The 13,380-nt window shown below is 38.2% G+C and overlaps 1 protein-coding gene across 1 annotated transcript in view; it reads left to right on the top strand.

Annotated features, from left to right (window-relative positions):
• The window catches only part of cacna1ba (calcium channel, voltage-dependent, N type, alpha 1B subunit, a), a 207,398-nt gene that overhangs the window by 166,840 nt on the left and 27,178 nt on the right, over positions 1–13,380 (top strand). Inside the window, exons 35-40 of the mRNA XM_055161489.1 lie at positions 1,491–1,496; positions 2,943–3,059; positions 4,464–4,529; positions 5,916–6,007; positions 10,062–10,212; positions 12,390–12,517. Of these exons, the coding sequence (XP_055017464.1) occupies positions 1,491–1,496; positions 2,943–3,059; positions 4,464–4,529; positions 5,916–6,007; positions 10,062–10,212; positions 12,390–12,517 (560 nt within the window). The remainder of the gene's footprint in view (positions 1–1,490; positions 1,497–2,942; positions 3,060–4,463; positions 4,530–5,915; positions 6,008–10,061; positions 10,213–12,389; positions 12,518–13,380) is intronic.

Here is a 13,380-nt window from a genome sequence, read left to right as displayed (position 1 = left end):
TTTCACAGTAAGGTATTAACCTTACTATGATTCATGGAGACCAAGCTACAGGTCAGATCTGTGGAGAGGCGTCCCTGCTCACAGTCAGATTGTCTGTTTTTCTAGGTATTTTTGAGCTACAAACCATCTGTAATTTAATAAATGTAAGATAGAGCTGTTTAATGTCACACTGTGGAACATTACAGGCAGAGCAATGACATATCCATAGAAACAAGCAGATGACAGACGCATGACCAAAAAGTTACATAGTGCACCTTTAAGATAATTACAGCATGTTTTAAATTTAGAAAACAAATAGACTCGAATTACCTTATACTCTGGGTCTGTTGAATATTGTTGTTAAAAAAACAAACAAACAAAAAACTAAATCTAAATAGCATAGTTTTACTTTAACTCATTCTTTAATTCTGTTATCACCAATGCTTACATTGTTTAAAACAATGAAAACAGAAAAAACTACAGTTAAATCAAATAAAATCAAATTAGCAATGTGTGGGATACAAAAAATTCTGGTGTATCCCACTACAACTACTATTACTACTTCTGCAACAACAACAACAACAACAACAACAACAACAACAACAACAACAACAACAACAACAACAACAACAACAACAATACAACTACTACTACTACTACTACTACTACTACTACTACTACTACTACTACTACTACTACTACTACTACTACTACTACTACTACTACTACTGCTACTACTACTATTACTGCTAAAAGTACATAATATAAAAAAAAACAAAAAAACAAGCAACATTTCCAGTCGAGTCTGCTATTGGTTGGTGTTTATATCAGGCCGATATTTGCATTTTGTCTGCCTTAAAGTTGCATTGTCATCTACTTGTCTCCATGGAGATGTTATTGCTTACCCTGAAATATTCCATGGTATGGCATTAAATATCTGTCAAGCATTTGTCCGTCTAGGATTTATTCATTACAGGTATTTCTCCTGCTCAAAAATACAATAATTGCCTCTCTACAAATCTGACCTGTAATATAGCTCTAGTTGTCTCCCTTGAGATAGATAGGCTTAATCTCTACTGTGGAACATTCTAGACAAATCAACAGCATCTCCATGAGGACAAACAAGTGATGGACCCTCCACCAGAAAAGTTGCGCAGTGCACCTTTAAATCTCCAGCACAGGCGATATGTAGTTTTGATCAACCAGCTGCCAAAAGAATACACATAATACACACATAAATACATAGTTTGAGGAAAATAATCAAAATCGGCCTTATATATCAGCATATCGGTCAATCTGTAATTTCCGTACTAACCTTCCTACCATGTCAATCTGTCATATTGATATCCATGTGTATTTAAATGTGTGTAGCTGTTGACCTGTGCGTTTATGTTGTAATATATGACTGTTCTCCCATCTCCCTCTGCTCTCTCCTCTGTGCCTCGTGTCTTGGTCTCTTTGCTCATTGTGATAATTGTGGTCACTGGTATCGCCATACTCAACATGCCCAGACAACAGTAAGTTCAAATGCTTGTTTAGTTTCTCGTAGTGTTTTTAGTTTTTGCCAATTCTCCACTGAAATGCATGTGTTGGCGAAGCTGTTAAGTCCTAATGAGTTGCGTTCATAACATCACAAGATTCTAATGCACCCATCGTTTAACAATGAGGTGGAGAGGAGGTTATAATTTTGTGGTTTTGCTATTGTTCATTTTGTGTGTATTTAGAATTGTATAATGGCTATTTTGAGCTCTGTACATAAATAATTGAAATAAAGTTCACGGTCTACTCATTTCCCAAATGAACTACAGTGGAATAATATTGTCAAATCACTAAAAGGCCCATATTGCGCTATTTTCTGATCTATGTTATAGGGATTTATCAATAACCGAAATATTGTGATATCACAGTATATCAAATTACAAAATCCTTTGCTTAAATGCATTGTTTTATAGTAGCAAGAGCTAATAAACATCGGGAACTACATATTCCATGATTCATTTCAGCACAGACAACATGAAGAAATATGTTTTTATTTGAATTCTTTGGATTATGATGGAAATAATTCACATCAAAATCTTGTCAAGGTATTTTAAAAGCAAAAAAAGTGTCCTATCTACAATTATATCAGCCTCTCCAAAATATCGCAGTAAATATCATACCGTAAGATGCATATCGTGATAATGTCGTACCGAGAGATTTGGATATTGTTACATCCCTACTATGTTGTAATGTTGTTTCCTCATCACAAACATACCTGCAGTTGTGTTTTGTTTTGTTTCATTCAAACGTTGAACACAAAAATCTTGCATATTTAGTTCAAGCTCTTCTCTCAAACAGAAAACTCTCTCTTCCACCTTGTGATGTCATGTGTTAATACAGGAAGTGCTCCATAGTGTTTTTAAACTCTATACACCTTCACTAGAATCATCTGGATGATCTGAACCTTGGAATTTCCCATCTGTACTAAACAAAAGGTAAAAGGTAGCCATTAAGTAGCACTTGATGACATCACAAGGTGGAACAGAGCAGTTTGAGCTTTGGAGACGATATAGACAGACTCAAATGTGAATGAAACAAAACACAGCTCCGGGTCTATTTTTGAGGACATGACATAAAGCTCACTAGAGTCAGTGTTGTGTAATATAGGACCTTTAAAAAGCCATATGACTGAACATTTATGAATTGTCTTTGATAGATTTATATATATAAAAAAAACAACAACAATAAATGTTTGAGTTATATTGGTCCATGCACTCCACTTTAGATTATAATGCCATCAAAACCCACAACATGAATGCAAACCATCATGTTAGAGAATATAAGGGAGTCGCAATACTCTCTGAAAGAAAAACACAATAATTATATGCATGCTATTTTTTATATTTCCAATCTAAAAACAAATATAGTACAGAATAACAGAGAGAGGAGTGTAAATGTATAATCTTGTATTGTGTGTTAAACAGGACAGACTTCTGAACCTGAGTTTCTTGAGGCTGTTCAGAGCTGCTCGTCTCATCAAACTTCTGAGACAGGGCTACACCATCAGGATCCTGCTTTGGACCTTTGTACAGTCCTTCAAGGTATGGCATTTCTTCTCTATGTTAAAAAAAACGACTAAAATGTACTGCAAGAAGTTCATTTGAATTAACTCTGACTTTGTACATTACATTCTTTATAAAGAACAGGGGTTCTCCAATAAAATTCTCTAAGGGCCAAAATATTTCCACATTACAAAACCAGGATCTTCAAAAAATCTGTCAATAGACAATGTTTTATTTACTAAAATACAGTGGTAAAAATGGCATTGATTGAAAACCTACAATATGCATTTATTATTTTTATGGTGTGTATGTGTTTGTTTTAAATGTGTTTTAAATACAGCACAAACACATACAAACAACAAATAATCTCCGCTTGCTCCCTGCATGCTCGGCTTAATCCGTACATTGTTCGTTCATTCGTTTTTTTAAATAAAACAACTATTTTCTTCATTATTTGTCTCCAAAACCAAAATGAAAAAAGTGATAACGATTAGTTTTTTCAGTTTTTGTGTTTTGTGCTTTTCTGTGTTTAAATGAATTTAACTTAATTTTTTTCCATTATTCATTTAAACATGAAATAGAACACTAAAAAAATGAATTGATACCCATTTTTTCTCTTTGGTTTTGGAGACTAATAATGAAGAAAATTGTTGTTATTATCCTTTTCTGATTTTTGGTTTTATTTTGAAAAATTAATGAACGAATGATACACAGATTCGGCTTAATGGAAGGTTTAGTTTGATAAAGTATACAATCGTGACTGTGGATTGTATGCCAAGAGAGACGTATATATACAATAAATGCCCCGGTGGTCACTTTTAGGTATTACCACTACAGCTGATGAGGGAATCTGACCGTGAACAATACCAGCAACTAATTTATCTGAATTCTCTCTCTTTCACTCTCTATTTCCTATGACTGTATGATTGTTATGTACTCACTTTGTACACCTATGTTGCTGTATACTTTTGTTCTACTATCAGCTATAATACAAAAATAATAATAATTTTAAAAAAAACAACTGACAAATTCTGGAAAAACTGAGAAAATTACCCAATTTTCTTCATCTAGATGTCATTGTATTCTTTATTTTTTCTTATAAACTGCCTATTAATTTGTGTATTATAATTTGTCTAACTTAATTTAAAAAAACAAAAAAACTAATGTATCTGAATTAATGTATTCAAATTTGGGTTGGGGTCAGTCTGCCAATTGGAAATCCAGGATATAGAACAAATACATTACAATTTTCTTACTAAGATAAAACTTGGATGTGTTAAACCAGCAAGAAATATTTTGCGGATTATTTCACAATCTAGGCTGTTTTCCGTGTATATTATTTATGTACTGTACTGTAGCCTGTTTTCCAACTGTCACTTCTGGCTGAAATGATTCACAGAGCATTAATTATTGAGAGTGTTGGTTTCCCATTCGTCCCTTTAGGCTCTGCCATATGTCTGCCTGCTGATCGCAATGCTCTTCTTCATATATGCCATTATTGGGATGCAGGTATGCCCTTTTCTCTCGTTCTCTTTCTCTCTCTCTCTGTCTGTCTCTCTGTCCATCTCTTTCTCCTCTTCTGCCCTGTCTTCCTCAGTCTTTCTTTCTCTGCCCCTTTTTCCAGTTCACTTTCTTTGTGTCTCTCTCTCGCACACACCTTTTCTCTCTCGATCTCTGTCCCTATTTTCCTCCGTTTTTCTTTCTCTGCCCCTTTCTTTAACTCACTTTCTCTCTCTTTCTCTCTCTCTCTCTCCCTCTCACACACTCTTACAAACATACACTTTCTCTATCTCTCTCTTCTTCTCTGCCCCTATCCTCCTCCATCTTTCTTTCTCTGTCCCTTTCTCCAACTTACTTTCTCTTTTTCACTCTCTTTCACTCTCTCTTTCTCTTTCTCTATCTCTCTCTGCTCCTCTGCCCCATCTTCTCGTCTTTCTTTCTATGCCCCTTTCTGCAACTCTGTTTCTTTCTCTCTGTCTCTCTCCCCCTCTCTCTGTCTCTTTCTCTCACACATATACTTTATCTGTCTCTCTCTCTCTCTCTCTCTCTCTCCCTCTCTCCCCCTCTCTCCTTCTTTGCCTCCATCTTCCTCCGTCTTTCTTTCTCTGCCCCTTTCTCCAATTCTCCTTTCTCTCTTTCACCCTCTCTCTGTCTCTCTCACACATACACATACACTTTCTCTGTTTCTCTTTCCTTCTCTGTTCCTGTCTTTCTCTGTCTTTCTTTCTCTGTCCCTTTCTCCAACTCACTTTCTCTTTCTCTCTCTTTCTCTCTTCTTCTCTGCCCTATCTTCCTCTGTCTTTCTTTCTCTGCCCCTTTTTCCAACTCACTTTCTCTGTCATTCTCTCTCTATCTTTTTCTCTCTCCTCCTGTGCCCCTATCTTCTTCCATCTTTCTTTCTCTGCACCATTCTCCAACTCACTTTCTCTCTCTCTCCCTCTCTCTCTCTCATACATACACACACTTTATCTCTCTCCCCTTCTCTACTTCCATCTTGTCACGTTCGCTCCTTTGTTGCACTCTCAGCCTCACTCATTCTCTCTCACAACACACTCCCTCTCTCTTTCCCTTTTTCTTGGCATACTCTCTCAGATTCCCTCTGTCTGTTCCTGTCTCTCTTTCTCTCTCCCTTTAACCCACACTCTTTTCCTCTGCCTGTATATTTCTCTCAACCACACACTCTCTATCCCCCTCTCTTTCTCTATCTCTGTCTCCCTCTCTCCCTGTTTGCGTACTCTTTCTACCTCACCCTATTTCCCCTAAGTCTATCTTCTCTCTTTCTCCCTCCTTGCTGTGATCAGTGCATCATTTGCACAGTGTCTGGGATATGGGGGATGGTTCATGCACAGAGCAGGCAGCCCTGGACCGTTTACCTGAGTGTTTTTTTGTCCTCAGGTGTTTGGAAACATCGAGCTGAACGAGGACACGGCCATCAATCATCACAACAACTTCCGCACCTTCCTCCAGGCGCTTATGCTTCTCTTCAGGTATAAGGACTTTATCAGGGAGCGGGCTAATAGGCTGTATTAACGCTTACCGGGAGATGTTTGGAAACTTGCGGATGACGACTTCTGGTGTAGTTCCCGACACTGGGCATGTGATAAAACCGTGGATTCAGCAGCAGCGCTCTTCACAATCTGCCAAAGTTTTCCAAGGGGGACATGACTCTAATCGCATATTAAGTGTCGCTTACAGGCAGCTGGTTGTAACTGTTGATTTGCCGAACATAACGGAACGTTACAGTTTTTATTAAGTTAGACAAATTATAATATACAAATTACCTTTTTTTTGGTCGCTCCGGAGTATAAGTCGCATCAGGCAAAAAATGCGTAATGAAGAAGAAAGAAAAATATAAGTTGCACTTTTTGCGGGAAATTTATTTTAGAAAATCAGAGACCAGGAACCGACATTTCATCTTGAAAGGCAAGTTATAGTAATAACAACAGAACAGAGAACCCTAGGCTGAATAGGCGTCTGGTATGTTAATGTCACATATGTACAGTTCTTCAGATAACTATAACATAAACGACAGAACAGAACAAGTTTACCAAACTCTCCATCTCACTCCAAATCACTAAATCCATTGAATTCTTCATCCTCTGTGTCACTTCTGAGCAACTCCCCGACCTCCGGAGGTAAATGGAGCACTGCTTCCTCTTCTGCATAGCTGTAGTCAGACTCAGCATCATTATTCTTTCTGAATCCCGACAGAATGGTTTTGGTTGTCACTGAAGTCCAGGCTTTGTTGGTCCATCCAGTGACTTCCAGGAAAGTTGCATTGCGCATGGTCCCGGTTGCTGTGAAGCTGTGTTCTCCATGCCTGCTTTCCACCTGTCCCTCACAAGTTTCTTGCTCACTCCAGCCTTTCTTTCAGCTGCTCAATTACGGCTGCATATTTCGCTACTTATAGCAGGAGGACAGTGTTTTTTTCTGCAGGAGACATGCGCAGAAGGTGAAGTGACAGTGGCACAGGAGTAATAGGAGTAGCAGATACAAGCCTAGAGCGCAGTCTTGCAGCAATTTTAATAAGTCGCACCGGAATATAAGTTGCAGGACTACCCAAACCATGAAAAAAAGTGTGACTTATAATCCGAATACGGTAATAGGTAATTTATAAAAGGAAAACAGAAAGAATACAATGATATCTAGATGAAGAAAACTGGCCCATTTTCTCAGTTTTCCCAGATTTTGTCAGAGTTACTAGAGGAAGTGGTTATCCACATGTTTCCAAACATCTTCCGGTTTTGTGATGTAAGTGTGAATAGAGCCCATTATGTCCCGACAAATATCACAGAATCACCACTGCTTATAATGAGGTATACCCCAGTAGACTCATCTGGCAGTGTTGGCATGCTGTCCAGTACAGGTCAAAACAGCCCCTCCTACTCTGTTTCATTTCATTCAAGGTTTTTAATAGGAGCAAACAGGCAGACACACATAACACCAATGCTATCTTCACTGCACTGACTTCCTGTTAAGTTCCATGTTAGTTTTAAAGTCTTGGTTTTAACTTACAGAGCTTTAAATGGACGGGTGCCCCAGTACATCAGTGACTTACTGCGCCCCTACACCTCAAGTCACACCCTCCGGTTCTCAGGTCAGGGCCTCTTTATAATCCCAAAGACCCGATTTAAAACTCGGGGGGAAGTGTGCTTTCAGGCTGTGGCCCCCAAATTATGGAATACCCTTCCCCCAGCCCTCCGTGAGGCTCTTTTAAAAAGCAGCTCAAGACACTGCTTTTTAGACAAGCTTTTATTTAACTGTGTAATTCCTCTGTTCTTGTATATGTTGTTCATTGCACTGTAAAGCACTTTTTTTTTTATCTGTGAAAGGTGCTATATAAACAAAGGCTTACTTAAATGATTAGAAAGGAGCTGATGTGAAGGAAAAAACTGTATGTTAGTCTTCTCCGATATTTACATTTAAATTCAATTATTTAAAGGTCTTGCCAGTTTCCCATACCCTCACTTGTGTTAACTGTATTACTTGACATTTATCAAACATCCAGACTTTCCATTTCCAATTGTTTAAAACATTTCTTAAATTTTGTAAAGCATTTCATACATAGGAGTCTGGATCCAGGCCATGCTCTTGCTCATCAGAGAATTGTCCAGTGTTGAGATGATCTAGTCACAACCATTTATTTGTAGCACTAGTCTCCTAAAGAAATCCTGTTGTGCACCTCCGATGATAGCCGCAGATCACACTAGCGAGTAGCAGATTTGTTTTTGATTTGTATCAAAATGGCTACGCAACTCTGCTGAATCCTACATACAGTATATCACTGATTAAGGAAATAAAACTGGAGAACAAAGCAAGTAGAAAGCAGTGGGCGAGCAGATGGTGATGAAAACAGAAGCTGATCGGCAATAAGGCGTTTTGAAAATGAGCCATTAAAGGATGTACTCTAATCACTCCAAATACAACTTCAAGAGGGGAAATGAGAAGGATAAACAACTATAAGATAGGTTAAAGCTTGATTTTGCTAAACACTATATTCATTTTATTCATTACTTAAGTGTGTACATGGTGTTTTAATGGCATTATCTGCTGTTCATAGTGCATTCAAATGAGTGTGTGCTTCCTCCACTGCAATTGTAAGTAATTCACATCACAAGAGACTGATCTGATTAAAGCAAGGGTCGGAGATTGAAGTGAGGATACCTGTTCTACCAATCACATTGTTCCTCATTTGTCCAGGCCCTGCCCCCTCGTGCTTTTCTTTAGTCCTCCAGATACTGCCCAGTCCAGCAGCTCTATTGGAAATGTGGTTGTGGGCGAAGTTTATGTGTTTAGTCCTACTTTAAATGCGGAAAACATCTGCTCTTGAATATCCTTCTGTATCATTCAACATAAAATAACTCATTTTAGTTCATATTTTGCGAGTTTAATGCTTCACTCATTGATTCTGCAGAAGCCTGACCATGCATTTTTTGGCTTATTAATCACACTTGTCAGGAAATCATGGAGACAGGATACAGCTCCAGACTATATGCCTTCATAAAGTGTTGTAAATGTGTGTAGTGTTGGAAGGCAATCAACTTCCCCTACCACTAAAGCACGCAGAGTCTGAATCAGTGACACTTTTCTGGTTAAATAAAGGTTGCATAAACAGCTACATTAACAGACTCCATAGCTGTTCTCATTAGAGCACTTCAGAGCGTATTTACAGAGATGTTAGAGACTAGCTGACAATTAACAAAGCTTCTGTTGTGCCCAAACACATTAAGATGATTTCACACTATGCACTTGGTCTTAATGTGTTTCCTGCAGTATTTGTGGTTGTATAAGCTTTTATACGTTATTATGTATTCGTTTGGATCAAATCAGCCAATCAAGTCTTTGCATCGGCATATGGTTAATCTTTTGGTTGGCGTTACATTCTTGTTTCTATGGATATGCCATTGCTCTGCTTGAAATGTTTCACAGTATGACATTAAACAGATCTACCTTACATTTTTGAATAACAGGTGGTTTTAGAGCTCAGAAATACTTTGTAAAACATGCATTCTGACTGTGAGCGGCATCACTTCTCCATAGAGGTGACCTGTAACTTGGCCTGGTTTGGTTTCCATGATGATAGAAAGGTTTAATGCCATACTGCAAAACAATCCATACAAAGCAATAACATGTCTTGTTATGTCCGGTGCACGTTTAAACCCAGAGAGTGTCAGCTACTACAATACAATTCATGCAGCATCATTAGGGGTGATACAAGCTCTCGTGCCTCATGTGTGAGAGAAAATTACCATAAGACTGTGCACACAAGAGACAAATGATCATGTTAGATTTTTTTCCGATGTATTTACATTTGAATTTGACCATAAAGGATTACATGTTGGTGAGTTACATCTCTTACAGTTCTAAAAAGCAGTACTAGAATGGAAACAAAACTATGATATGAAATAAGCAAAAAAAAATTGTGAGGCCAAAATTGTTAACTGAACCGTGAACTTTATATATTTGGAATTATGTTAAAATCTCATCTCGTATTCTCTCAACTAATATTATTCTAATGGTTATTTCTCTTTTGTGTTTCAGGAGTGCCACAGGGGAGGCGTGGCACGAGATCATGTTGTCCTGTTTGAGTCACCGTCCGTGTGATGAGAAATCAGGGACCCACGGCAAAGAGTGTGGCAGCGACTTCGCCTATTTCTACTTTGTCTCCTTCATCTTCCTCTGCTCATTCTTGGTCAGTCAAATCACTTGAAAGGTTTTATATTTGTAGTCTTCTAGTTGAATTGTTGTTCTTTATGTATGCTAAAAGTCACAGTCAGCCCTCTGTGTGGAACTATATCTGTGATTAACTTAAACAGAGATAATTAAGCTGTGCACTCTCCAGTTACCCCAGAGCCTGATGAGGACGCCCTGTCTCTCTCCACCGTTTCTTAAAATATATATTACAGCCAGTGAGAATTCCAATGACTAACTGTGTGTGTTAATACTATATAGGAGCTTTTAGAGACAAAAGTGGGTGGGGAAGAATAAGGTGGATAGCCGCAGCTGGTAACATTAGTAAAAATTACAGGATCCTTCTGTAAACCGGAAGCAAAACTATTTGTTTAAAACTGAGAAGTCTCGGTTGGAGGAGGTGGGTCCAAGCACGACACGGTGGCTCATGTACACGCACACGCACAACTTCACTATACAAGCTCTGTGTGTGTGCTAATGTTACTCATATGAGGAAAACACAAAATAAAGTCTGCCCCTAAACTTGCAGCAAAGCCGCGCTTACCTTGGATAAGGATTGTGGACAGTGACAGAAGTTCTGCAGCCTGTCTCCTCCTACTGTCATCACTCCTCCGTGCTGCTATTATATCCATAAACTAACTAAGGAGCGCGTATCACAGGAGGACTCACTATTTTAGAGATATTTCTGCCGCTGGACTTATTTCTCAGCTAAAAGCTTTAGCTCTGCATATAGACATATAAACAAATCGCACCGTGTGATGGACCATTCCCGGGTCAATTGTGCACTTGTGAGTGTGGACCATAGAACCCCTATGCAATCATACTTGAGCACTGCACGGTTCTAAAGTCCCAGTGTGAGTGCGCCCTTAGTACAGCAGGCGTTGAGGCAGACAAACACAGTCACGCTAACTGGAGATTACTGGACGTCTCTCAGTAATGAGAACTTCCTTGGGGTCATAGCACATTATTTCACTGGGACATTGGGAACTTCAGTCGCAGGCTTTGACTGTTATGAAGACTTCGCTGACACTGTTACATAACACCTCATGAAAGTGGAGCATGAGAGTGGAACATCAAACACAAAGTTGTCTCACTGACAGTTATGGTTTGCAGTAAAAATAAATAAATAAATAAAAACATTTGCACAACACAAGTCTATCCAACTTTTCTATGTTGTTAAGTCTTAAAATGATGTTTCAAGGGACAAAAATGTGTGATTAATTTGCAATTAATTTCATTAAATATTTTAATTGATTGACAGCACTAAATTATTTATTAACTTATTTATTTAACATCAACCTCCATCTCCCGATATCATCACTTAACACCATGAGACAAATGATAATGTTTACTTATGTATGTGGATTTTACATAACCAGCTGAGAGTCAACCAAGGTCCTTAGAAAAATCCTTGAATAGTTTTCGTACTTTCTCCTGGCAATGTAGTGAATAATTTGCATTCACATTCTACACTTTCATGAGGTTATAACTTTAGATGGAGGGTAGGAACCTATATAAGTCTGTTTTTGCTGGAAATGTCCAAATTTATGATCCAAAAATACTGAATTATTTATTTGGGATTAGCTCCACAAATTAAGAACCTTTCAAGTCTTCAGTTTACAACCATGTCTTTAGGAGTTGCAGATGAACAAATTCTTTCACAGAATTACACCTATACTCCACTTCAGTGTTATACTGTTGAGAACCTATAATGCTGAAGTTAGTTTTGGCAAGTTATTAAAAACAATTAAAGACACTTTTCTTCACTACTATACTACAAATTTAAAGGTGCATTGTGGAACATTTTTTGGTGAAGGGTCGGTCAAATACTTTTCTCTATGTAGATTATAGTATAGATTGTAGTATTGATTTGTCTGGAATATTTCACAGTATGGTATTAAACCTTTCTATCTTTATGGAGACCAAACCAGACCAAGTTGCAGGTCAGATCTGTGGAGAGATGAACCCCGCTCACAATCAGAATGACAGTTTTTCTAGGTATTTTTGAGCTATAAAACCACCTGTAGTTGAATAAATGTAAGGTAGAGCTGTTTAATGTCATACTGTGGAACATTCCAGGCAAAGCAATAACATCTGGTGGAGGGTCTGTCATCGCATTGCGCATTTCACTTTTAAATAAAGTTTGGTAAAGTGCATAGTCTGCATTGTGTGTTCCAGATGCTGAACCTGTTTGTGGCCGTTATAATGGATAACTTTGAGTACCTGACGCGAGACTCCTCCATCCTGGGACCTCATCACCTTGACGAGTTTATTCGGGTTTGGGCCGAGTACGACCCGGCTGCGTGGTATGTTTACATTTCTTTTGTTTATTTGTATATTTGTATTTAGAGCAGTGTTGGGACTAACCCTAACAGAACCTACTCTCTCCCCTGTTTGACAAAAGGACTGAAGATGCAGACAGCGCAATTTTAAAACTGTTTATTTGAGCTCACATTTATTTATGTGCTTGTTCTTCTCCGCAGCGGACGGATTTCGTATAAGGATATGTACAATTTGTTGCGCATTATCTCACCCCCCCTTGGCTTAGGGAAGAACTGCCCTAATAGGGTAGCATACAAGGTTTGCAACCAGACATTTCCGTCACTAGGGTGCTTTGTGTACCTCTCTGCCAATGGACTTTGAACTGAATGGCTGTGCACCAATGAAATCGCCTTATACACTAGCTCCACCCCTTCAAACGGACTGGCTTTGATGGATGATGCCGGGCAGGAGACAAAGCTTTCAAAGACTAGGCATTGTCCCAAAATGCCTTTTGTAATGTGGGACTTTTCTTATCTGCAACATAGATAGTGAAAACAGCAAATACTCAGCAAGATGATATCAAAACAGATCACAAACAGATCCTTTTTGTGCTGAAATAACTGAAGAAAAGTCTCGCTAAATAAAATAGGGCTGCAAGATCAAATCAAATCACAGTATTAATTAAACAAATCACAAAGGCTGACATTTTTGTAGTATGTCCTCCATGAACTACAAAATATCCTGTCTCATTTGGCATAAAACTGCTAATCTTGTAGTTTACAACTGTACAAACATGCTCTTAAATGAGACTCTTGTATTTATTTAATTTGTGTATTCATTTCAGTTTTTTGGTGTGCGTTCCAAATACAAACTTTGAACAAAATCCTATTATAAAACAAACACAAAA

The sequence above is a fragment of the Boleophthalmus pectinirostris genome, unplaced genomic scaffold (assembly GCF_026225935.1).
Source record: "Boleophthalmus pectinirostris isolate CB_2022bp ecotype Guang Dong unplaced genomic scaffold, ASM2622593v1 HiC_scaffold_4, whole genome shotgun sequence".
In the NCBI taxonomy this organism is placed as follows: Eukaryota; Metazoa; Chordata; class Actinopteri; order Gobiiformes; family Gobiidae; genus Boleophthalmus; species Boleophthalmus pectinirostris.
The sequence above is the reverse complement of the archived record's forward strand: the minus strand, read 5'-3'. Positions and strand labels throughout refer to the sequence as shown.